The following is a 27,970-nucleotide window of genomic DNA, read 5'->3' as shown; positions in this document are numbered from 1 at the left end:
CATATACACTAAATAGAGAAATGTCAGAGTGAGGGGGCTGCCCATGGCCCCGAGCAGTTGGGTGTTCCGGCACCTCTCCAGCTCCCCAGTCCACCACCATGCTTTGGTCCGTATGGGGACTTGAACAGGCTCAAACCACCCTAACTCATCACTATGTGCAGAGCTGAGTTGTGGCTGACGTTTAAAGGTGCATTAATATTCATCAGGGTTTTGAGCATGTCAAATGAGCGTGGGTGTTTGCAGTATGAAAGCCCTGATGTTAATGCATTACTGAATAATGCATAGGCTTACAATACAGATCAGTCATACCACTAAGCCTCTATGCAGTGGTCCTGACTTCTGAACGTGAACTGAATTTAAGCAAAAAAAAGAGCTGGAATCAGTCAAACCATTAATAGCTTTGTTTAGTTGTTTTTTGTGGCATTTTTTCCCTTTATTAGAGACAGTGACCGTAGATAGACAGGAGAGGTGGGAGAGAGATGGGGGATGACACGTAAGAAAGAGCCGCAGGTCGGACTCAAACCCGGGCTGCTGCAAAGGACTCAGCTCAACTTAGTTCGCCCCCCCCCCCCACATTCTCTAGTTGTCAGCTTTGAAGTATCCGACTACATATACAGACATATACACAATTATTTCATTAAGACTCTCAGCCTAATCACCACACTGCTGGAGTAATCTTTTGTTTTTAACTCATCAAAGCTGTGCCAGCTGGTTGTTCAGGTCTTGGCCGGGGTTATGTGCCTCAGCTGGAAGGTCATGGCTGTACGGTCCCGATGAATACAGGCCACTACTGAACCTGATTATTATCCTCCTCCAATCTGATTACAATGCAAACCAGCGCTTTGACCTTTCCCCTTGATTCCACATCCTCTGTTGCTCTAAACCCCTCACGGGGGGTGGGGGGGGAGGGTTTACACTGGCCTGCTTCCTGACAGAAGTTGATTTGAGTAAACTCGTCAGGGTTTGTGGTGGCCATGTGCGTCCCTGCTATAAAGGTGAATGACATTAATTATAAGGAGCGTGTGTATGCCTCTCCCGGAATGTTTGTGATATACTGCATTGTATTGTGGTGTGTGTGTGTGTGGTTGTGTGGTGTGTTGTGTGTGTGTGTGTGTGTGTGTGTGTTGTGTGTGTGGTGTGTGTGTGTGTGTGTGTGTGTGTGTGTGTGTGTATATATACTGGGGTGTGGGATTTTTAAGGCCATGTCAGGTGCCACTAATAAAGAGCTTGTCAGTGGGTAGCCTTTCATGAGCATGGACCTGTGTGGTTATTGATGACTCCCTGCCGGCTGTCACTTCAGGTGTTGTCTGGACAGCTGCTTCAAAACGCTCAAGTAATTAACCCACCCACCCACCCACACACCCACACGTGTCACTTCCATGCAAAGTGGGTGGTAGTAAACACTAAGTCAGTACAGCCATACCATAAACATGCAGGATAGGCGTTATATATTAGATGTTTAATAGCACAGTGCGGACTAGCACATGCATGTGGTGTATGTACAGTGGGTACGGAAAGTATTCAGACCCCTTTAAATTTTTCACTCTTTGTTTCATTGCAGCCATTTTCCAAAAATCAAAAAGTTCATTTATTTCTCAGTAATGTACACTCAGCACCCCATCTTGGACAGAAAAAAACGAAATGTAGAAATTTTTGCAAATTTATTAAAAAGAAAAAACTGAAATATCACATGGTCATAAGTATTCAGACCCTTTGCCGTGACCCTCATATGTAACTCAGGTGCTGTCTATTTCTTCTGATCATCCTTGAGATGGTTCTACACCTTCATTGGAGTCCAGCTGTGTTTGATTATACTGATTGGACTTGATTAGAAAGCCACACACCTGTCTATATAAGACCTTACAGCTCACAGTGCATGTCAGAGCAAATGACAATCATGAGGTCAAAGGAACTGCCTGAAGAGCTCAGAGACAGAATTGTGGCAAGGCACAGATCTGGTCAAGGTTACAAAAAATTTCTGCTGCACTTAAGGTTCCTAAGAGCACAGTGGCCTCCATAATCCTCAAATGGAAGACGTTTGGGACGACCAGAACCCTTCCTAGAGCTGGCCGTCCGCCAAACTGAGCTATCGGGGAGAAAGAGCCTTGGTGAGAGAGGCAAAGAAGACCAATGGTCACTGTGGCTGAGCTCCAGAGATGCAGTCGGGAGATGGGAGAAAGTTTGTAGTAAGTCAACCATCACTGCAGCAATCCACCAGTCGGGGCTTTATGGCAGAGTGGCCCGACGGAAGCCTCTCCTCAGTGCAAGACACATGAAAGCCCGCATGGAGTTTGCTAAAAAACACCTGAAGGACTCCAAGATGGTGATAAATAAAATCCTCTGGTCTGATGAGACCAAGATAGAACTTTTTGGCGTTAATTCTAAGCGGTATGTGTGGAGAAAACCAGGCACTGCTCATCACCTGTCCAATACAGTCTCAACAGTGAAGCATGGTGGTGGCAGCATCATGCTGGTGGGGTGTTTTTTCAGCTGCAGGGACAGGACGACTGGTTGCAATCGAGGGAAAGATGAATGCGGCCAAGTACAGGGATATCCTGGACGAAAACCTTTTCCAGAGTGCTCTGGACCTCAGACTGGGCCGAAGGTTTACCTTCCAACAAGACAATGACCCTAAGCACACCGCTAAAATAACGAAGGAGTGGCTTCACAACAACTCCGTGGCTGTTCTTGAATGGCCCAGCCAGAGCCCTGACTTAAACCCAATTGAGCATCTCTGGAGAGACCTGAAAATGACTGTCCACCAACGTTTACCATCCAACCTGACAGAACTGGAGAGGATCTGCAAGGTGAATGGCAGAGGAAAACCCAAATCCATGTAAAAAACTTGTTGCATCTTTCCCAAACCCCTCAGGGGCTGTATTAGATCAAAAGGGTGCTTCTACTAATACTGAAAAAAGGGTTTCTAAATACTTATGACCATGTGATATTTCAGTTTTTTGTTTTTTATAAATATGCAAAAATTTCTAAATTTCTGTTTTTTTCTGTCAAATGGGTTGCGGGAGTGTACATTACGGGAAATAAATGAACTTTTTTGATTTTTGGAAAAAGGCTGCAAGAAACAAAGAGTGAAAATTTAAAAGGGGTCTGAATACTTTCCGTACCCACTGTAATGCAGGATAAAGTATAGATTTTTTTGCTCTAATGAACCTTTAGTAGGTCAAACTGGGCTAAAAATGTCACAAGTGGTTTCATGGGGGTCAAGCTTTTTCCAACTGTACGGACTCTCTCACTTTCAACTCTAAATCTTTCTTTTCATTATTAAACTACCTTCGACAGCACAGTGGGGCTGAGCCTGCTTAAATCTCAGTAAAGCTCGGAGTAATTTTTCAATATGTTTGAGCCCCATACTTCTGTGGGAAATCCACTCCATCACTTAGTAAGCCACGGTGGCAAGGTTTAAGGCTTAACACAAGTGTAGATTAGGACTGTTTTAATGCTTTATTAAAAGGCCCTGTTTCGGTCTTAATAACTCCAGAGAATTTTGTAAATATGCATTTCAGCAAATCCATATTTGCTAGCTTTAACCCCCTGGTTTCGTTCCCTTGAAAGTGCTGTGCAAACTCCCAGATGGCACAAGACTGTATAATGGATATAAAAGCACAGACAGGCTCAATATAAATATATATTTTCTATCTTCTTTTTCTTTTCTCTCTGGCACTCTCACTCCGCTGACCTCTTTTTCACTTGCCGTCCAGACCACTTTGCACTTCAGAAAAAATGCACATGCATTGGCTTTCTTCCCCCAAATTGCTTTTCCTACAGTGCAGAGGGGTTCTCAGATGGCACCAAGTTCAGGTCAATACTGCTTTTCCAACCCCTTTCTCCCCTTCTCGGATTTCTAATACCACTGACCTCCACTCGGCTGTCTGTTACTGTCTCCTCCCACCTTCTCCTCCCCCGTGTATGTCTTTTTTTTTCTTTTTCTTTTTTTGGAGATGAGAAATATATCACATATGCACTACAGCTCTCCCCCCACCCCCTCCCCATTTAGACAGAGCAAAGGAATAATGAAGCTCAGGGGCCTATTGCTACTGTCAGAGTGGAGAATGTGGGTGAAAGCAGATCTCCTTTTATCCTCCTCTTCGCTGCAAGCAATTGTCATGTCTATGCAGACTCCATTACGAAGAGAAAACACAGTCAAGGTCACACTCTTCAATGAGAAAATTAAAATCTAAAAAGTCAAAGGAATCTTGTGAGTGCGTGTCTGATAGTACTTTGCCCAGTGTGTGACTGCTGAAGAGCCCCCGGGGTGAAAGTGTGTCAGCCTGCACTTAACAGTGAATTACTGATTTTGAGGTCACGTTAGCTGAAAGTGGAGAAATGTGCACATCAGTACATTTACACCCTTTAGCTGAAGTGATTGTGTAGGCCTGTATATGTGTGTGTAGTAGAGTTATTAGGATCCGGCATTGAAAACCTCTTTTTCTTTGCGTCAGCCAGGGGCTTAAATCAAGATTGACACTTTCAGAGCTTCCTTGATGCCGATACTAAAAGACAAACACCATTGGGGATCAATGGCACATCTTCTAAATGTATTTTAGACACGCACCCCTCTTAAAGGCTAACAATAGCCTTCAATTGGTGAGACATGCCACTCATGAGGCAGCTAGCTGAAGTGGGAGTAGGATTAGGTGCAGTGGCCAGATAACATCTGGAGGCCTTAATTGTGGGTCACTCGTGACAATAGTAGCAGTAATGGCTGGTGCAAATATGGAAAATTAAGCATGTGTCTGAGTTTTCAAACCTCTTCATGTCATATTTCTCTGCCGTGTCATGAGGCTTGTTATCTGGAGACCAAATGTTCAACCTTTTCTCTGTTAGTCTTTCTATACTGCCCAACCACTCCAACTAGCACAGAACAAGAGGTGATCTGTCTCGACATTAATGTGACAATATATGATAAGGCAGTCAACAGCACCAGAGCCCTTTAGGAATTCTATTACATTAGCCTCATGTCAGACAATAATACCAGAGAACAAAGATCAACCTTCCTCTGACCTTTAAATAATCAAGGTAAAGCACCAGCGCTGGCGTGACAATTGAAATTCTACTATGTCCATCTGCTCCCCTGAAAACCTGCAGCCTTGCACTCTCATTTCTTCTGACTGCAACTACTATGGCCTTCCTTTCAATGAGCGTTAAACGTCTGCCCTCTTCCGACCTTTTAAACTCATCCTATCAATGCAGATACCTCCCTCGCTCAATCCCCCACGTCTGTCAGGTGTATAATCCAGCCAATGGAATCAGCATTTCAATTAAGGGGAAAGCCTCATCTCTGACAGCTCCATCGGCCGTGTCAACGAGGTGGAAAAAAACGATCATGTTTATTATTTAAATGGCCAACCACATTATGGCAATTGACAAAAAGCACAACGCCGTGATTTATGTGTCTGTCAGTGAAGAAATGGTCAGAGCGAGTGAATCATGTCAGGATGACAGTTGTTAAGGCAACAACAGTTACTGTTTTAGCACAACCTGAGTTATATGGAGATAAGAAATGAAATAGAAGATAGAAATATGGACAAAGGGAGTACTGGAAGCAAATCGCATAAAGCTGTGCAATTAATCGAGAAAAACAATTATTTGGCTCATTACCTTTTGCAATTAAACTCTTATTTTCTTGTGTTCTGAATGAAAGAATAAAAGTTTACAGAGGAAAAGTATTAAGGCAAATTTCACAGATGTATGTGTTTTTTTACTGTTGATTTATTTAACTTTATCCACTGTTTTTTTAAGTTCAATAATTGCAACATCTTTCCAGAAGTCATCAAGATCTTGTTAAATGATCATGATTTCAATACAGTATTCACCAATATAACAGTGATTATATACCAGGTGATGATGAGGTGGAAACGCATTACATTTTTCCCGAGTGTGACTAGAGAGTAAAGATAGACTGAACTGAACACTGATAACACGCAACTCAGCGTTTTTATCGTTGGCTTTGCTTGATAATTTCCTAAGAAGCAGGCAGTGGGGATCCTCATTCTGCAAGGATAATGGCAGTCATCACTGGAGGCCCATTCCTCTGAAGACATGAGATTGAATTTAATGAAGGCATGCCTATTAGAGTGCGCCTCCATACAATACTGGCTCTTTGTAGAGGTTTAATCCTGTAGACTGCAGCGTAGCAGGGAAATGTGTTTTATCAGTGCTTGGGGCTAACAGTCTTTGGCATGGAAGATGGTGATGTCAGTACACAGCTGAAATGCTGTATCTAAATGGTTGTGAATGAACTGGTTCGTACAGAGACAAAAGCCGTTTAACACTGAACCTAGCTTCCAGATCTGTGGAACAGTGTAATAATGACGTTATCTAGTGATTGATTTGTAAACAACACACAGTCAAATTACATTTGTAAGGCTTTTACAGACCTTCTTTTAGCTGTACTGATGTCATGAAAGCTCAAATCCTAAATACATCGTACCTTTACAAAGTGAACGTTTCACTTTTAAACAAAACACAAAAGGCAACAGTTACAGCCGGACTGTCAGATGCATTCCTTGATGAAATTGAGTTATTTATTGAACCTCGTGACTTAATATGATTAGCCATGCTTTCTCAGAAAAGCAGCACAGTCCACCATTGGTGCTGAATTTACTCTGATTAAGCCTTTCTCTCTCTCTAACGGATTTTAGGCCTCCTTCTCTTTCTTTGTACCCTTCTCATCGTCTCCTAGTGCCGCCACCACCCCCTTCCCTCCCTGCCTGAGCTTTTGGGCTAATTTGAAACCCAGGAAACAAAGGTCTCTTTCAGTCCCGTCAGTCTGGTCACAATGCCAGCGTCAGTGCCCAGGCTCCCTTCATTTGCCTGCCACACACTCATACCCAGAAGTAGCATTAGAAGGGTGTCATTATCTCCCGTACATGAAGCAATTTACACTCCAGCCCCTTTTATCTTGCCAATTAGAGCTGGCCGGGGCCCATGGTGCATTAGGGTGTTTTTATTTGGGAATGGCACCTGCAGAAAGGCCATCATGCAGACCACCAGTGCAACACCAGTTACACCAAAGCAGTAGATCCGATGTCCAAGACGCATGGTATTCCCTTTTTTCTCAACTTTAAAATAAATTATAGGAAGTACATACCCTCAGGTGGGAGATTTAAGAGGCATAGTGTCTTTGTAGAAAGTAATAATGTCCAAGTGTTGAATGACTGCAGGCAGTAAAGTTGTATACACTGAAACTCGTGTTCTGTTTCAAAAAACATGTCTGATGATGAGGCACATCTGGCTTCCATCATGCCCGACTTATACCAACTTAGCTGCAGAGCTGAGCAGCAGCTGACCTAATTATAGTGGAATTTGGAGCTTTCCGGAATTAAAGTCGTTTGGAGGGACATGCCAATTTGAAGTCTTTTCTCAGTAGGAAATGCAGCTGACATCTGTCTTAAGCAGTGACTCACAAAAAACAACAGGGATCCCTGCAGCTGTCAGCCGAAGACTTTAGACTCACTCCAGATGGGGGCACCTTTGTAACTCGCCCCCACCTCCCTCCCAATTACACTGGAATTACCAACTTGACCTGCAGAACAGAAGACTCAGCTAGATCTGCTGTGCATAACCATGGGGAGATTTACAATACGGATGGGTTTAACTACCACATAGCAAGAGTATTATACAAAGAGGAGGAAAAAATAAGTGCTAAATGTCATACTGCAGAATGCCAAATGTAAAGCCAAAGACACACAACCCACGCGCTGCACTGTACTCTTGTCTCTTCTAATGAGGTCAATTAGCTGTGAGTATATGGAAATAGAAGCAGTGAAGAGGTCAGACATTGTCCAAAGCAGGGCGCAGACAATAACGGTTAGCAATTATGATACACAGTGGTTGGAGAAGCTTAAGAGAGTAATATGAAAATGTTTGCTGGAATGTGTGACGGTTATGCGCCGATTTAGAGAAATGGCTTTGTCGTGCTTCAGCAAAACAGATTTCAGTTAAAGTGCCGGTTTGAGGTGGGGTTTTAGAAGGCATGTCACTAATGCCACAGCTGGGGCAACCGGTTAAGCACTAGTGTCATTCAATGGTTCACACAAATATACGTGTTTAATTGAATCATTATTCATGTAGGATCATGCCATCTTTTGCAACAGAGCATGTTTCAGTTTTTAATTATGACTCCACCCTGCATCACAATTAAGGGTGGAGGAAATCACATTATGGCTTGAAGGCAAGGTGTTGCTTAATTCCCCTGGTCTCTGTCCCACAGTTAGTACAACGTGCATAGTTTTATCTTTGCTAGGGCTGGGTTTAAAAAATAAATAAAAAAAGTTTCTAAATCAAATTCGCTTTTCATTTGAATGATCTGATATCAATTAAAAAAATCCAGAATCGATCTCTGTCTGTGTCATATGAAACAAGAAGACCTAAAGGATTCCATTGGTACCAATTACCATGCCAGCTTGTTGGCAAAGGGGGTCAAATAAGGCTCCAAAGACAGGCTGCATTTTGGTAAGGGGAAAAAGTGTCATGGCCATTTTGAAAGGGGTCCCTTGGACTCCTACAGTACATTCAGTACTCCTGACTGTAGAGTCTGTAGAGTTGTTGTGTTGACTGCTATAGTGTGTACATGTTAAATAAAAAGTACTTTAATGCAACTGCCTTGGGGTCATTTCTTAATGTAAACATTACCTTTTACCTTGTATAATTGTATAATCTCTTTCATATCCAAGCAAAATTGCTTTTGCAACTAAAATATTTTAATGAATTGAAAATCAGATCAAATTGGGACCTTGTGAATTGGAATCAAATCAGTTCAGCGAATCAGTGACGATACCCAGTCTTATTCTTAGCATGTCAAAAACATACCAGTTGTTGACTCTGCAGTCACACTCAAAATATAGAAATACATGCTTTGACAACAACATTGAAAGTAACAGAGGTGATTGAATGTGCTAAACAGCACAGGGCTTGGGACCTAATCCGGGATGTGTATCTTTTTTCTTTTCTGCAGCATTAAGAAACACGCTGCAGGCAAACAGGAACAGACATGACCCTCTGTTTCAACTCAGAAGTGAGTTCATTTTCACAGTATTGACGCAAGAAAAACACCATCATGATACAGTGTCTTCTGATGAACAGAAATATTCTTTGAAGTGACTTTACACGGTCCTCTTCTAACGTTTTCTAAACATGCAGCATGCATTAGTAGCATCGTCCTATGATACATTCCAGCTGACCGAACTGAACAGATAAAATTGTAACCCCCCCCTTTTAAATAATAATTCTGTTCTAATTCTGATTGTGTATCCCTGACTCTTACCTCTCTCATCTCCTGAGAGATGGTGTTGAGGCGTTCATTCTCAGACTGGGTATTGGTGAGGATGTTGCGCGCCAGGCGGAGCTCGGTCTGCAGCTCCAGGACCCTTGCTCGTAGTAGGCCTCCTTACATGCCGACTCCTGGATAAGAGACTCCTCACGACTCTCCCCGTCCGCTGCCACCTTCCTGTGGTTGGAGTAGGCCTGTCCAAAGGCCTGGAGATACAGTAAAGGAGGAAAAGAGCTGTTAGAAGCTACAGTGTTCAGAAATATGAGATATATATTTTTGGCCACTATTTAGTGGAAATATATCTAAATACAATCAGGGTTGTAACTGACAAAGGTTTGCTTTGTGATTAAGCCATTTTAAAGTGACAGTAATCTTTGCAACTGTGGTTCAGTTGGGACTGGTGCTAAAAAACTCAACAACAAAAAAAAAAAAATCAGTTAGGCTCCATCTGGTCTGCATTATCCCATCTTCCCCCTGATTCCCCCATCTCTCACTCCCCTACCCACAGGACGGTGGCCTCCACTGCACGTGCTCTGCAGTGACTCCACAGATAGAAAAACCAAACTGGCAAAGTAGAGCAAATGGAGTAGTTTCTGGGTGATCATTAAAGCCCTGTATTCTAATGCTCTTAATACCTTAGGAGATCATAGCAGAGTACGGGAAGGTCAGCAGATATGAGTTGGTTTTTGCGGATTGCCCACAAGGGATGAAATTCATTAAGATTAAATAACTATGTAGACGTATAGACTAAGGCGTTTGCCTTCTGCCTTTCGCAGTTGAAAGGCTAAGATCAGTCTTGTGGTTTGACTGTGCAATATGAAAGATAGTTTCACTATAATTAGGGCTGCCTTAATTTTGACCTTAAATTTGTTAATGGGCGACTGCAAGGCAGCAAAATATGAACAGAGAGACAGAGACAGACAGAGAGGGAGAGACAGTGAGACCTTAACTGCAGCAGAATCTAGGATAGGCTACTCGGTCTTCTAGAAATGTGATTATCCCCTGATAGCAGAGTTCATTTCCAAACACTCATCTGATGGAAATTCTGATTCTCATCTCTCCTCACAGCTCGAGTGCAGGCAGTAATCTGAAATCACCTGAGGCACTAAATCTGACCTCGTTTCCAGCTGCAGTACATGCTCTTCTCTCTGACCTGCTACCCCTTTCCATCTGCATGTGACTGGCTGCTGCAGGATTTTCTCTGTCTCACTGCGTGTCATATTAATGAGTAATTCCTTTAGAGAATGGAAAATCTGGAAATTTGCATTAGTCAAACTGGCCTACTTGCAGGACTAAAACTGTTTCAGTGGGTTACAGACGTGCGTAGCCTCGTGTCTCGTGCAGGGTGGCTACAATATCTCTCACATTCCAGGAAAGATGGTGAACAGGGAGATAGCAAGGATGAACAAATAAACTCTCACACTGAGACACAATATGCTTTATTTAGAGGCAATAGCAGTTTGAAATGGTACTAACTTTGTAAGTAACATAAGTAAACTCATCTGTGGCAAACCACATATTAGCACATGCCTCATTGTGCCAATTTCATACATTTAAAATGTTTCTAGATGAGCTGGTGAAAACATTTTCCCCCCAGTTTCAGCAGTTAACATACCTACTGAGCCAACACATGAGAACTGAAATTAGTTGATTAATTGAATGACAAAAAACAAATCCGAATTTGGATAGTAACATTTCTTAAGTTAAAATGGAATTGCCAAGTTTCATCTGCTCAGCTGTGAGAATCTGCTGCTCTTCTTTGTGTTATGTGATTGTAAACTTAATACCTTTGGGTTTTGGACTCTTGGTCAGAAAAAAACACATGTAGACTGAAGATATCACATTGGACCTGTTAAATAAATATCCTCATACCTTTTCCCACTACCTCCCTTCTAACAGAAACCTACCATCAATCAGCACGAGACTGTATTTAGATAATACTTTATTCATCCCACAATGGGGAAATTCCCTTTTGATTAAAAATCCTTACAACAAGATTATAAAAATGGATTCCCCTGGTTTCTAATTGGGTTAATCCCATCTCTTGTATGTTGGATATCCACCACCATCAAGGGACTCCAATCAATCCAATCTAAGAGGCCTGTTCTTCAAACATAAAGTGGAGCCCCTAGCCAAAAACCCTCTGACCCAAGTACTTTAATCTCAACTACCCAAGCATGGGTTTAGGCTACTTTTAGGGGAGGCTAAATTGGGGACGCACGCGACCAAGCCTTGTAATCCCACAGTGAGCTGCCCACCAAATTTAAAATTCATCTTTAGCTTGCCATATGTTACAGTTTTTTTCCCATTGGATATGTTAGCATGGGTGGGTTATTAATCCCTTGTAAAGCTAATCAAAGGCAGTTCTTTAGTCATTAGCATGCTGTCTGGGCTGGATTTTCTCACAGAAGGCTATGGCTAACATTATGGCGCTGCATAAGAAAAAGTCAATAGTTCAGGAGATTTATCCCTTATGGGAAACCAATGTCTGATTCCAGATGAGTACATGCATGATGGGCTGAGGTTAGACACCCTGCTGGGCTGGTCTTTATACTGTGGGCTGCCATGTGGAGATCAAAGTAAATCACTGTGATCAAAAGCATCATGTGATTGAGGATGGTTGATAACATGAGATGAGTCACCTTTGGTCTTAGTTCATTTTCTCTCAGCTGTCAGTATTATTTTTATTACTTCCCCATACACTGCTGACACCAGAACAGAGAACCCAGTCATAAGATTAACACATGGAAACTTTCAAAAGGTATAAATAAAAGTATTGCATGGGTGCGTGAATGCAGACTAATTTAAGAAAAGATCTTGCTACTCCTGCAGTTTTTGTTTTAGGTACAGCCTACATCAAAACACTGGTTTCTCTGGTAATGAGGTGTATTATACACCCACTTGTTAAACTCAATCTGTAGGTCTTTCTTTCAGCACAACAAATGTTGCTATAACAGCGTGACTGCTTGTGTTGGAAGCATGTTGGAACACAGTGTAATCGTTGCATTGTCCTCTAATCTGATCAAAGACACTGCTTTTAGAGGCAAAGTCCACTGATTAGAAGGTGAGACAAATCAGGACGGTCATTCACGGGTTGTTTTTTTTTGCAATGTGATGCCTGTTAAGTAATAGAGGGGGAATGCTAAACACTTCTGTAGCTTCCAGCTCTGCTGCTAATGTTCAACCCCTTACATGGTGTAGGATGTTAAAGCATAGAGAAAATAAGTCACAGAGTTCACCGTGGTTTTCCCCGCTCAGAATCCTCCTGCCCATGTTTTTCGGATCCTTTGAGCCAAGAGCACAAGGGAGAAGAGCTTTGGGTCTCTGACAAGTAACAAACAGATCGATACTGCCAGTCTCCGAGGCCCTGTGGAGCTTAAATAAACCAAATGTATTTTCAGTTTCTGTCCCGCTGGCAAGACTAGTGTTTCTCTCTGGTATTAAGGTAAAATAGAAATGTAACCAGAGATATGGTTACTGCAGATCATGAAGAAAAAAAAACACTGGACATTCAACACACACATACACTGAAATAATAATCTCACTAGAAGATGCCAGATAGGTTGCAGCAGGGCATGCCTACTGTGCAATACAAGATGACACAAACTCAAGATGCAGAAATGTAATTTGAGAATGCATTTATTTGGCAAGACTTGTGGACTCGAGTGGGTTGATTTTCAGTCTCTACAGCAGCATTCTTGTGCTATGACAAAGACAGCCTGTGACGAATGCTGAACAATATAACGCTATGTCAATTTAGATCAATTTAGTTAGTCATACAGATGGTGAGAGTGTTGGAGTTGACCTTGGATGCCAGTGGTCCAGCAACACTGAAGGCTGGTTAGCCTTCCAGTTGTCATTGTAGGCGATCGCGCCGGAGGAGAGGTGGAGCAGGAAAAAACAAAACAATGACTGAATTCTTCTGCCTCGTGATTCACAGCTCACGTGGACTCACAGTTAGTGATGATAAACAGAGACGTCCACTCTTTTTTTTACCTCTTTCCATCCGTCTCTCTGTCTCTATTCCCAGCCCACTGTGCAGCCAGCGACTTGCGAGGGACAGATTGCTTTAAGGTGTGTTTCTATATTTAGCTGTCAATTATCAAACTGCTCATTATAATGATCTCTTGGGGCCAGAGTGGCTTCCTACAACCTATATGTACAGTATGACTGAGCACTGCACATTGACCCACTATTTCACACAGACATCATGTATTTCTTTAGGACACATTAGCTAACTATGTCATTTTCTGCCTTCTGTTTAACATTGTCCTGTGAGGAATGCAAACCGTGTCCCGTGGCGGTGCATGCTTGTTTGAGTTTTCTCAACTGACAGCACTGTAGCTGATTAGGGCATGTTATGCCAAAACCAATGACACTTGCTATAATGAGTAACAGAGACAATAATTATTTACGTTAGACTTTACTCTTCAGTGGGATTGAACATTCACTTTCATCCCTCGACAATTCCGTGGAGATTATGATTAACTCTCCACTGGTTTAAATATTCCCCTTCTTGCTTCTCACCAAATCAGCAGCTCTTAAATTGGACCTTTTCAAGCAGAAATTTACTATGGCAAAATTACAAGAGGAGTAATTCTAGAATAAGTAGAAGAAATTTAAAAAATGTAACAGATGTATAAGGCTTTACATGTGCCAAACAGAAGGAAAAAGAGGGTGAGAGAAATGCAAATTAGCTATTGCTTGGCACGGAGCCACATTGATTCACCGCATAGAACAGAGCCGTTGGGTTAACACACACACACACACACACACACACACACCACACACACCACACACACACACACACACACACACACACCACACACACAACACCACACACACACACCACACACACACACACCACACACACACACACACACACACACACACACAACACACACACCAACACACACACACACACACACACACACACACACACAACACACACACACACACACCACACCCCACACACACACACCCCACACACACACACACACACACACACACACACACACAACACCCCAGTGTGCCCGAGGTCGGCCGTACTGCAGCACCTGGTGTTGCCGTGTTGAGGCTCGCTCTCCCTTCTGAGATAAAGGAGGAAGAGGCATCCTAGGGGTTCCACCAACACTGGGTGCAATTCATGTTGTCAACACATACAAGCAATGCATGCCAAAGGCAAGGAATCCACAACAGTGTATATAAGAAAGCAGAGGTTAGATAAATCTAACAACGTGTGAGTATTTGAGACGCATATTTCCTTAAAAAGAAATGATTTTGCCTCAAGTGGACTGGTTGAGCAATAAACTCTCATGAGACTTTAAGGGCGTGAACCTCCTAAAAACTACCACAAAGCTGTGCCAGATTTTGCAGGGCAGGACAGAAAAGGAGAGAACGCCTGAGGGGATGGAGCCATTGGGAGAAGGAAGACATACAATTAAAGCACACACGTACACACACGTACACACACACACACACACACACACACACACACACACACACACACACGTACACCACGTCTCTGCTACGAGTGATCCGCTAATCAGACTCAAGAGGCCCTTTACACGCCTCACTGAAGAAGTCGTCCTCAACCATATAAAAATATCAGAATAGCCTAATTGGGCTGCAATCTGTGATATAAAATCTCTAGATACATTTTATCTGTAATGATTAAGCGCTAGTTAGTGCTTTCTTCAGAGCTGGCTGGGCAAATCTACATTTCATGTTTTATTTGACTTTACACAGGCAACTAATCTGAAGTCAGCACGAAAACTGTGTGAAGTCAGCCTTTGGTCAGATCAGAGCTCAATTTCAAACATGGTGCTTGCTTATCTATATTCATCATACGTCTACAAAGACAGGAGCTTTAGAAAATATACAGTTCTGTGCAAAAGTCTTAGGCAGGTGTGAGAAAATGCGGTAAACTAAGAATGCTTTCAACACTATAAATGATTGTTTATTTTTTACCAATTTTCAAAAATGCAACGTGAGCGAACAAAAGAAACATTTAAATCACCGTTAATTACTACCCTTTGCCTTCAAACCAGCATCAATTCCTAATGGGAAACTTGCAAGAAGTTGGGCAACGAGGATCGTAGACGCAGTGGTCGGCCGAGGAAACTTGGTGCAAGCAGATGAAAAACACATCAAGCTTCTTTCCCTTTGAAACCGAAAGATGTCCAGCAGTGACATATCAGCTCAGAACTGGCAGAAACCAGTGGGACCCAGGTACACCCATCTACTGCCTGGAGAAGTCTGGCCAGAAGTGGTCTTCATGATAGAGTTGCAGCCAAAAAGCCTTACCTCCGACTTATGTTTTAGTGCAAGTTTCCTTGGCCGACCACTGCGTCTACGATCCTCAACGTTGCCGGACTTTTTGCAAGTGTACCTATGAGAATTGATGCTGGTTTGAAGGCAAAGGGTAGTAACGCCAAATATTGATATGATTTAGATTTTTCCTTTTGTTTGTTGATTTTGCAAAGTCATAAAAGTAAGCAATCATTTATATTTTTGAAAGCATTCTTAGTTTACAGCCTTTTTTCACACTTGCCTAAGACTTTTGCACAGTACTGAATCTTCCTTATAAAATGTGAAACACCTGCAAAGAGAGGTCAACCAAGCCCCCCACTGCTATTATAGTGTCTGTCAGCCTGAAGGCGCTATACTGTGGGTGTTCACGGACTGACTTCTGTGTTATTATTACAGGGTAAAAACAGTCATTATGCCTCTGGCAGTGAGCTAAAGAACCTGGGTGTGAGCACAGTTTATTTAGCCTTCAGTGGATATGATATGTGAACCAAAGCAGCGTTTACATGCTACAAAATATGCAGTATAATGAGAAAAGGTCCTTTTGCCCCTCCTGAGTGAAATACAAGCTAAGCCTAAAAACAAACCATGTTCCACTATTGACATTTGCAGAAAAAGCTGATTTCTGTTTGGTTAAGGGTTTCCTGAGAAGGTTTGTCTTGACTTGAGTTACTGTTTTTGTTTCTTCTATGATGACATGAAAAAAAATCATCTGCAACGGGAGAGATGAACCACAATGTTTTTAACTCTACTTCTGTCTTCAGTATTTGATCTTAGCAGTCAGTTAATCACAAGGAAGCATCTGTTTATCCCTGGCTGCTTATTGGCTCTATTGTTCAGCCGCTAATTCCGCTATAGAATGGAGGAGAAAGCCGGTGTCTCAAGGGAGAGCAGAGATTGAATAGGTCTCATTGCCGTCTGAGCTGGGTTCTGAGTTCTTAATCATCGCTCATTTCGCGGCAACGTTGATACCAATCATAACCTCAATCATTTGCAATGCAAAGGCAGCCTTATCGGTGCCTGCCTGTAGTCAGCCTGCAAGGTCCCCTTTCAGCCTGACATTCTAGGGCTGGATGAGATCTCCCAGGTCCACGCGCCCAAACCCCAGGGGAACAGACGTCGTTATAGTTACTATGCCAATTACAGTGACAGAGCGAGAGGCGGTCAGCAGAGGCAGGGCACTGACACAGATGGCAGTTTCAGAGCTCAGCCTAGCACAGCTTGCTCTCCTCCCTCTTTCTCTGGCAACAGTCCTCACCCATGCCCCTCCAATTTCAGATTTGCTCGCACAAAGAGTTTTCTGGTCTTCATGATTTGAAGTATTTTTGCTTTTGATCTTTGCTATCTGGCCAAGCCTACATCATAGTAAACAATCAGTTCATCAGACTGAGTCTCTATTTAGTAAGTATTAGTAGTAGTATTATAGCATATTTTCCAAAAGAAAACGGCTCCCTGTGGAATTTTTAGTTACGTATGACATCCACAGCTGAAGAGCCCCTCTCTGTTTACATAAATCACAGAAGATAGGAGAAGCTGGGGCTGCAGCTGGTGCCAGGAAAAAAAACAACACACACACACACACACACACAACACACACACACACCACACACACACACACACACACACACACACACACACACACACACACACCAACCCACACACCACACACACACACACACCACAACACACACACACACACACACAACACACACACACACACACACACACACACACACACACACACACACACACACACACACACACACACACACACACACACACACACACACACACACACACACACACACACACACACACACACACACACACCCACACACACACCACCACACACACACACACACACACACCCCCCCTAAGGTCAGCTTTGAAGGAAGAAGGTGAAGTTGACATGGAATCTATTTGTAAGTGGAGACAGTATTATCAAACCCTTGGCCCTCCGCCATTTTATCAATAATCAACTATTAGATTAATATCATATATGAGACCCTTGTAAATATCCCGTCATCATCCTAGACTCATCCATAAGTGGAGAGACATCGTCTAATCAATCGGGGTGAAGCATTGACAGGATGGGGGAGGGACTGCACACACTACATTTGCCTTCTTATTGAGGTTTTCTATCCAAGCTGCCTCATATGTTGCCACTTGATTGCTTGACCTCCACTCACAAACAAGGCCAAAGTTATCTCTCAATCTATGTTCTGTCCTCAACTTCCAACTATCTCTCCATTCACCCTCCCGAACCCAGAAGATGGTCTCTTGGGCAGGTCCTGCTGTTGCTCCCGGGCCAGACAGAAACTAATGACCTCCCTTCCCTATTTGCTGTAATTAAATCCTGTATGTGATGTGTGCGCACATTCTCTCTACCAAGGAGGTGAAATCATGGGTCAGGATGGCAAGCCTTCCATATATGGCCATGTCAGAAAATAAGGAGGTGGGGGCTTAGCAGCTTCACCATAATACTGTACATAATAGATACTTGATTGATACGTACATAAGTGTACATGTGTAAATAGTATCGAAGCTTATGAAAATAGAAAACAGTATGCAATGCATCCAGCAGAAAAAAATGGTTGTCTATGGTTTGCGTTACAAATAATGTTCTTTCATTCCATGTTCAAAGAATACTTTGTCAACTCTACAATACCTATACATCTCTCTAACAACAGAACATTCAAGAAAATAATGAAAAGAGATGAAAGATAAGCGCAACTCTCACACAATGTCCTTAAGTCCTAAACAAATGCTGGAAAACGCATTTGTTCTTACATGAGATTCATATTTATTAAGCTAGGTTTGTACAAAACAAGACATACTGTAGCTAGTTATTTTCTATTTAAAGTCCCAGCACATTAAACTCATTAAGCCAGCTGATAGACGGACCCATATTCTTCTGTCATTTAAAAAGTGAGCTGGTTCCCACAGGAAACACAGCCATTGCCAGGTGCCCCTCCCATTCAGACCTCTCTCCCTTTCTCTGTGTGCTATCCCGATTTCTCAAGGACCCCTGAAAGACTGGCACGCATCCAATTAAAACCCCTCCTCTCCTCGCTCTCTCTGAGTCTAATGTTTAATATCGTTATTGCTGTACAGGCAACCCCCTGCCTGGCTATACAACTCTGTCCTATCTCCCCTCCTTTTTACCCTTTTTCTATTCCCAATTCATCCCTCTCTCTCCTCTGTTCAACCATGCCTGAGGGTTTCAAAGCGTGGGCTCCATGAGACTCGGGTACGACACACTGCGACAGGGGGACCCAGACCCACTAGCCTATTTACAGTGGGAGCCGGGGGAGGAATGAGGAGTGGAGGCTGGTGGCAGGGAGTGGGTATGAAGTGTGGAGAGATTGGAGACATACCGCTGTTCTCAGATTGCACTGTGGTGTGAAGTTAAAAGGACCTCTAGGGCAAAGGGGCAACTTTGAAGTTGGGTTTGCTAATGTTTGAATAATTAAAACGAGAAGATGTTTTGAGAATCTGCCCTCTGGTTTAATTAATTTAGGTGAGATGGGAGGCATTACTCTGCCACTCAGGAGATAATTGAGATGAGCGGACTATGTAGAATTTCAGAGGTACCAGAGAGGGGTGTGCCAGAATGTACTCGTGTAAACAGAAAGTGCTATCTGTCAACATCTCATCCCTGATCTCTTCATGTACTGCACCAAATCACAGAATGCCCAGGGACAAACGACAGAGAAGAAACTGCACAACAAACTCCACTTTAGTTGGAGGATATGGGAGGGGAAAGTCCTAACATTTGGATATGTGTGTGGGTATATCCAGGAGTGGGGACGGGGCGCCCACCTTCTGTCCACGGATAGCTACCACACGCTTATTACTGTTATTCGTATATAAACGTGTGATGTCGCACCACCATCTCAAATCTTGAAAATCTACCTCTAACCAGTTAAAAAAGTTCCCAATGCATATAGAATGTTAGTTACAAATGCTGATATTATTTAAAAATCGTATCATTATTAATTCAGCATATATCTTAAACACCCACAGATACGAGGGGAAAAAAACACTACAACAGCTTTTGAGGCACAAAATATTTAGTGTGAACTAAAGCTAGGGAACTTTATATGGCTCGTAGTGATTGCCAGTTCCTGTCTCTGTTGCCGTGGAAATGGTCAGAACATAGAAAGGAAATGCGGCATAATGAGTGTAGATGTTAACACAGCGAGGGAAGGCAAGCGCATTCCTCTCATTAAAACAAACTGCATTGTTGAGACCTATTTCTTGTTGAACAGAGGTGACAGAAGTGACTTGCCTGATGAACCTTATGTGGTCATTTCCTCTGATCCACTAAAAAGATATCCGGACTGATACAGAGACATATTTCTTATGTTTCCTATCTGCTGTAAATAGCCAGACTCCTCACAAGTAAACAGGATGCAGAGCGGGGGCAGAGGGCGTGAGTTCTGACTTCATTTCAATAGAAGGAAGAAGAAAGATTTGATGGAGCAGAGCTTTGCATGGACTCAGTAAGAAGCCTTATGGTTACAGGAAAACTATTGTCATTTTTTATTATCAAAACACAATGCCATAAACAAGCATGTTTTACATAAAAGGAGAGTGTCATTCTGTGTCAATCATGTTGCTTGTATTATGTAGCACAAAAGATAAGGAAGGTTTGTGGGAACTCTGACAAAGCCCCCAGACTTAATCTGAAGACTCTAATAAAGGAATGATGCAGGCGGGGTCGAAAACAAACACGTACCCAAACCAACCACAAACCAATCAAAATAAATATGATCATACCTCAAACTGGTTAAGTTGAAATTAACTAAACTGAATCACTATCTATAATTTGTTTCAATGGGACTAGAGTATCTATTTCAGACATTTATGTAACATGGTACCTTGTGTTATGAAATACAGTAAGGTAGTATTACTGTGGAGCGAAGCTACCTAACACACAGCCTAGTGTTTTTATCAAACAGACCATGGCCATACAAAATCTGCACATTTTAATCTGAATCAATTTAAAAGATAAATTGACACACTAAATAACAAAATAAGGCCAGTTGTGGTGATAAAAGTAAAGTAGAGTTGGTTTAGGTTTAATGGTGAAAGTACAAACTGGGAAGCAAAAGACAATCAAACTGCACAACAGCTGGCTATGTAGGAGAAGCAGAGGAGAAGGGATAAATAGGCCTTTTATATCTTACACACACACACACATCTATCTCAGTCACGTGTACGCACACTGGCTTCATTGTTGACAGAATAGTTTATAGCTGCTATGTTGTGTAGGAGAATGGAAACTGGAGACTGGCCTATTCCCTGAGTGAACTAAGTTGTATTGTCGGAGGCATACAGCCATTACTAGAACCTCATCCACTGCTTTTAGCCTGGGCTCCTGCCGGATCTGGCCCTGGTCTTCAGTAATTGGATTACACTGGCAGAATCCTGACCCTGCTGGGCGGCTATACAACTTCTCTACATGTCATTTTGACTTCTTTTGAATGTTTTAAAGAAATCATAATACCCTAGGGCAGGGGTCTTCAAAGTCTTTTAAACCAAGGACCCCGTAACTGAAAGAGAGATGGAGCAGGGACACCCTACTAATGATATTGTATGAAATGAAGTTGCATATTAAACTAAGCCTACAATAACGTGTAGGGTGGCCTAAAGCCTTTATACATACTTTTTTAGTGCATAGAATAATAAGATATTAAAAGGTGCTCTCAGCAATGTCACGCATGTTTTAGGCTACAACATTTGTCACATTCAGCAAATATCTCCTCACTATCCGCGAGCTGCCTGTCCCCAAAACACACTGTTAAAAAAAAAATAATAAAAAAAACGTGGTCTGTAGAGATCCCAGGGTCTACAAACTAGAGCCAAACCGTAAGATTTAAGCCGTCAATACAAAATTTGTTCATTTAATCGATATTTTAAAACATTAGTTAGCGTATTATTTATGAGTTCTCAAAAATAATGATAATAATTTGTTTATTACAAAAGAACATCAAAATATATAATTCGAATAAAAAATTAAAAACAAACAAGTGTGAATAAGTTTTGAAAAAATTAAAAAATAATTTAAATCTTTTTTTAAACCCCAAAATTAATAAAAAAAAAAAAAAAAAATATAAAATTTAAAAAGAACCAAAAAATAAAAAAAATAATTTTTAAAAAAAATTTTTTTTTATAAAAAAATAAAAAAAAAATTTTAAAAAAAATTTTTTAAAAAAAAAATTTTTTAAATTCACAAATATTCCTAACCCATTTAAAAAAAGTTAAAAAAAAATATAAAAAAAAATTTTTTAAAAAAAAAATAAAAAACCGTAAAAATTTAAAGGCCCTACAAATTTTTTTTTTAAAAAATATATTTAAAATTATTTAGCGTATTTTTTTTGGGTTTCTCCAAAAATATATGATAAAAATTTGTTTTTTACAAAAAGGAATCAAAATATATAAGTTCTGAATATAAAACATTAAAACAAAATTAAATGTGAAAATTTAAAATCCTTTGAAAAAAAAATATTAAAAAAATAAAAAAATAATCTGTGGGCCCAAAAGGGGGCTTGTAGAGTATGTGGGGTATGTAGAGTATATGCAATTTCAATACTCTACTAATACCAATACTTATAACATGGTTGACCGTCCGTTTTAATTTTACTTTTTAAAGATTTGTTTGTCATTTTAAATGATTCTGATTAATAAATATTAAAAAAAACATTTTTTCTTTATTTTTATATATTTAAACAAAATTAGATTATACAATTTCCCTTTGGGCAGTCACAACATATATATTATAAGGCCTGGGAAGAAATAATGTAAGTTTAATTGAAGGCATGTATCAGCCAACAAACTGCTAAATACCATGAGGACTAAATATTCCTTCTACACTGCCCATTATCAACGCAGGACTAAACTAAAGCCTCATTTTTTTTCATTTGAACACACTGCAAAATCACTATAAAAAATAAATAAAATAAAATCACATAAAAAGCAACAACATTCCAAGCAGCCAAATAATTAACCCACTATGCTCCAGAGTAAATGTAGCCTCTTTTTTAAACGGTGGATGCTTGCTGATAATGGTATTTTGTTTGTCAGAGTTAAGGACAAAAGCCCTTAAAATCACTACAGATTAACAGTGAGGCCATTATACCTTAAACGGGGTGGAATTATTCTTTCATTACTTTGAAATACCATATGGCCATCCTTCTGTGTCACATAAGGCAACATTAGCCTTTGTGAATGGATCTTTTTGTAGAGAGACCAGCCTGTCTGGGCACTTAATACTGTTTTGCAGTAGACATTTCTTCACAAAATGTATTGTGTGGGTGGTCTTTGCAATAACTTGCACATTCTTATTGAGGCTGAGATTCCTATAGCAAAAGTGCGAGCTCTCAGAACAGACTGCAAGGCTTGGCGGCCATTGCAGTGTGCTTCTAGGCCAGGACAGGGAGAACAGGGCAATTTCCCAAGAGCAGCTGACAGCCTCTATCCAGACTTACCCCAACATTCACCTACCTGTCCCTGGCTATGGAGGCTGCCGCGTATGAATGGGCCTGGCAGACTCCCAGACCGCCGTAAGCCCTGTGCATGGCGGCTGGGATTCATCCTCTTAGGCCCAGAGGGTAGGGGATTTGGGACTGTATTTAGTGCCATTTAGAAAAGATTACCCCTTAACTGCAGACTTGCCGTCCAGCAAAAGATATTATGGATAAAAGAATACCCCAAACAATACTGAAAGGTTTATGCATATGTTAGTCACAGATGGAGGCAAAAACATCTAGGCTAACTAAACACAGAAATGTGCAGTGAAATAAAACAATAATTGAGTCTAGTGACTTGAATGAGCTTGTAGGACAGGCTGGGAGGTTGGGATAAGATACAAGAATGGGTGAAGTAAATGCAAAAAGAGAAATCAATGTATGTAAGCATGTAAGCGATGAGCAGCTGTTGATGAAACATAGCTTGGTGTCATGGTGTGGCAATCCAATAACATGAATCTGACTTTATTTACGACTCTTCATATAAGGGACCAGATGGGCTTTGTGTCCTTGTATTTTCTACTGACATCCAATCAGCATCCAATCCATTTAACACCACAGAAAATGGCTTAGAGTCAAACCAGATAGCTTTGTTTAAGGACATTGGGGTATATCCTTTAGTGATCTGCCATTTCAAAAAGGGACAAAAGTGACCAATCCTTTCAAATGTAGCCACAATGGAACCCCTCTCCCACTCTCCTTTGTCATACACTGTGTTCTGCTGGCATTTAACCCTCTCTACATCTGTGACACCCAAGAACTGTTAACCCCAGTTGGCTCAGACAAACACACAAAGGGCCAACGAGCCAAACACAGAAGATGCAAGTTTTACTGCGGTTAACAATATTTGGGTTGGGACTGCCTGGTTGAATTCCACAACGTAGAACACAGCTGCCGCTACACCGATGGGAGCGTTGCAGGGGAGGAACAGGGTCAATGTGCGACTGAATGACTTTAGTGTGGTCTCAGACACCCGCCGCAGTGCAACAAGGACCAGAGGAGCTCTAGGCCTTTATTAAAGTGTCATTGTCTGTGGAAAAATAAAGAACCCGTATCAGAAAATAAAAACTGAGGACTGCTCTATTGGTCTGTTGTCTTTGGATAGGATATGACATCTCTGTGGCCACTGTGTTCTATCTCATTACATTCACCTAAGAAAGGTAGAAAAACGGCTAAACATCCAACCCAATGCAAAGCCTAAGATTCCAATCTCCTCTCTAGTCTTCTATATAGGCAAAGACTATGTGCAGGAACAAGCACTTGCCTCAGAACTGCATTAACAGTTGGAGGTGTGTGGCACATGTCACCTGTGAGTGGCTTTACTTAAGGATATCAACCACAGCTGAGGGAGCACCGCCTTCCACCACACTGCACTGTTACACTGCTAGCGTGCAGTTAATGATCAGAGCACTGTTTTAAGAGGGAACAGATAATTGAGTACAAATCAGCTGTTGACTTAAGCTATAATGTACTGTGTGTCAAATGTCCATGAGGAAAAGTAGCACAATCACAAAGAATGCATGATCAGGCAAAGAGAACATATAAAGTCTTGGCAGTGTGTTACAGTCCAGATCTCCAGGCCTGGGGCAGCGGGCCAAGTGACTCGCATTCACTCAAATGTACCAGCAGATGGATCTCTGTTAGGCCATTGCACTGCAACTCTGCCAGGTGCTACAAGAAAATGGTGCCCATCACTAAAAACAGTCCACTTAGTGCGTACCATCCTTTCAGTGGAGTGAAGAGGGAAAAGATGGATGTGAATACTTTTGTGGTTAGAGGGCTGTAAAGTTAAAGAAAAGAAGTAGAAAAGCAGCTGCAGGAGTATGCCAAAGACCATAAGATATATTCTACAGAACACCAGAGGCCTCACAAAACAATATCATCAGGATAATTATGTCACAATAAAATATCCCGATTTTAAACCGATAATTTATTACCTTTTTTCCAACTTCAAATTTTTCCCTATTTCAATTATGTCCCCAAAAGAAAACCGTCAACATCTGTTTTATCTAAAAAAAAGAGAAAAAAAAATCTTTGTTTGTTAATTTCACGTTAATTTTATTGCTGCAAAAAGGGATTGTCAAGCAGATAAATAGCGATGAAACAATGAAAATCTATTGAGTGGTTGATAAAATTTACAAGGCATTTGGCTGGTGGACAAAAAAAATTCATTTTGCACCTTGCTTCCAGCCAATTGACGAATGATATTCTAGCTAGCTGTGAGATGATCCCTAAGAATTCCCCGACCAACACACTCAGAAAGCAGCACCTGCTGACGAGGATGTACATCTCTGCTCAAATTAAGGCAGCGCTGTGCCGTTACTAAGCAACAGCAGTGCACAGAATTCCTCCATCTTCCTGCCTCAAGTGTAGCATGTATGTGGGGGGGTGTTTTTGTGTTAATGTAAGTGCCCTGCCCAAGGGTAGGTGAGAGGCTGAGGATTGGTTGAATGGCAGGGGAAGTTGGTTCCCTGTCGTGAGGATTTCTGATTGGGTGTTCACATCCGGCAGGAGACAACAGAGGGGTATCTAAGCATGTAGCCTACATCACTGTGAATCATTTTTGGCAACTTGCTTTTTTCGTTTTAGCATTCCAGTTAGTGATTGAGAGGAGATGTTTGGGGTCACTGGAGAGGATCATAGTCTGTAAATCACCCAGACAATCTGCCCAAGTTCTCGAAAAAAAAAGAAGGGTCATCCAAACATTGCTGCCGTCAGTGTAAATAGAAGATGTCTAATAAAAAGGAACATGGCATTTACAGCCGGCTAAAGAAATACTTACTTTGCAACGGCTGTGGAACAAAGCTACACTGATCAGTTTGACCTACCTACTTCAACACCAGCTACAACGTCGCAACTACAACATCCTAAAAATCAGAGCCAAAGACTGTGAGACAGATCAATACAGTTTGTCTATCACAATTGCAGTGATCTATTGAATTATAAATGTGGATTTTGAGTGGAAACTGAACACAGAGACAAACTTGATTTTTAGCCCCTGCTGTGACAGTAGCGTATCTTGTGTTTGCTCTCCACTACTGCTATTCTACAGACAATAAGAGAGGAAATGGAGAGAGATATCAGAAGAATGTGTTTGTGCTTCTCTTGTGATAGGATCACGTCTGCCCTTCATACAGAGGCTGGGTTGGGGGGTGGGGTAGAGAGGCATAGAGGAAAATAGCTATGGTCTTTCAAAGTAACATCTGATCAGTGATCTACAACCAGGATAACCCAACTCTGAGGCAACAGAAAGAACCTCTGCCACAGCTTTGTGCAAATTGAGTGTGTTGTCCACACAGATGGATGTTTGTGTTCCATTATGACACAGAAAGAAAGATCAGGCACAACCAGACTCACAATGAGAGCTTCTTTAAACAAGACTTCAACTGGTATTTTGAAAAACCTTCTCAAATGTCCCTGCTTTTATTTGCTTTAGTTTGCTGCCATGGCTACTCTTTTAAACCGTTTCTTCTCTTCACATCTTTCTGCTGTCATTCCTCTGTGGCAGTTGGAGGCCTTCTTGCCAAAGATATTAACAATGAATAGAGAGAGGGTCACTGGAAGACGAGCAGAGAATACGGAGAAGCAGAGAGCTGAAAACCACTCAGTATGCGTCTCTCTACTGAAATGCACAAAAACCCAAGGGGGATATGAGCAGATTTCTGGCAAGGCAATAGGGGGTTTACCATGAACTCAGCTTTCTCAGCCATTGGTTGTCTGGCCTAGCGGGAGGACACAGGAAGAACCCATTATCTCAAAGGAGGATGTGAGCTACCATGAGCAAGCCTGTGTCTTTTTTTCCATGACTGCTTAAGGGGCACAGACAGAGTTAGAGGCAGCAGTTGTTGCCGTCAGGACCGTCTGCCTAACGTCACTCTCCAGCCATACTTCTAAATTGCAAGATGTAAAACTGCTGCTCAAGTGAAGAAAATTGGACACAGTGTGATACAACAGTAGGGAATAAGTCCGACCACTGTGCAGAAAAACAGACACATCCTTTATCTGACTCTCTAGCCAAGCTTGAAGTATCACTCAACATTCTTTCCATTCCCAAACAGCCGTAACCCGTCTGGTTTTCTTTGCAAGTTAAATCATCCCTCTGTCTTCTGAGCGGGAAAGTTCAAAATTCAAACCTACTCCCGCCCAACTTAACTAGTAATTCTTGTTCACAGAGGGGGACCCATCTAAGCAGAGAAACACTTAGACAAGACATTTAATGCCCATGCTCAAAAACATCTAAAAGTGTTTAGTGTTAACATATAAATGTAATTTTAAAAGTTGAAATATGCCTGAAGAAATTATCTTAACTTAAAACAGGATACAAATGAATGACTCAGATCACTTTTAAGTCCCATATCACTCATGCACAGCAAAGTATTGCAGATGATTTCCTGTAATAATATAGTCAGTTCATCTACGCATGATTAAGACATTACAGAAGTGGGGGTGAAAACACACCAGACCTAGACTAGCTGTTAGACAGGAATGTCTACAAAAAGAGGCCATAGGAACTGTATAAATAAATAAAGGTGGCAGTGCAATGGGGGACACTCAGAGTAAAGAGGGGGTGGGGTGTGATGCAGCCCACAGAGGAAGCATCCCCTCCTCATCTTGCAGTTTTGACCTTGTAGGATGACAGATTACAGACTATTTTTTGGCTGATATCTGTCCATATGTCACAGCAAACCAAGTTCTTATAGAAGAGTCCAGTGATTAGGCCATACCATAAGTCATTAGGTTTTTTTTGCCCAAATGGGTAAGGCCCACGCCTAAATTAAATGTGATGTTAAGGTTTTGGGGTTGATGCGTAGGGCATAGAAATGCAAGATGATATCTAAGG

At 41.6% G+C, this 27,970-nt stretch overlaps 1 protein-coding gene across 1 annotated transcript in view; it reads right to left on the bottom strand.

The window, feature by feature from the left end:
* LOC116692357 (protein bicaudal D homolog 2-like) overlaps positions 1–27,970 on the bottom strand; it is a 46,852-nt gene that overhangs the window by 18,330 nt on the left and 552 nt on the right. Inside the window, 2 exon segments of the mRNA XM_032520589.1 lie at positions 9,284–9,393; positions 9,396–9,495. Coding sequence (XP_032376480.1) covers positions 9,284–9,393; positions 9,396–9,495 — 210 coding nt within the window.

This window comes from Etheostoma spectabile, chromosome 7 (assembly GCF_008692095.1).
Source record: "Etheostoma spectabile isolate EspeVRDwgs_2016 chromosome 7, UIUC_Espe_1.0, whole genome shotgun sequence".
Taxonomy (NCBI): domain Eukaryota; kingdom Metazoa; phylum Chordata; class Actinopteri; order Perciformes; family Percidae; genus Etheostoma; species Etheostoma spectabile.
Note: the sequence above shows the minus strand (reverse complement) of the source record. Positions and strands in the feature narration are given on the sequence as shown.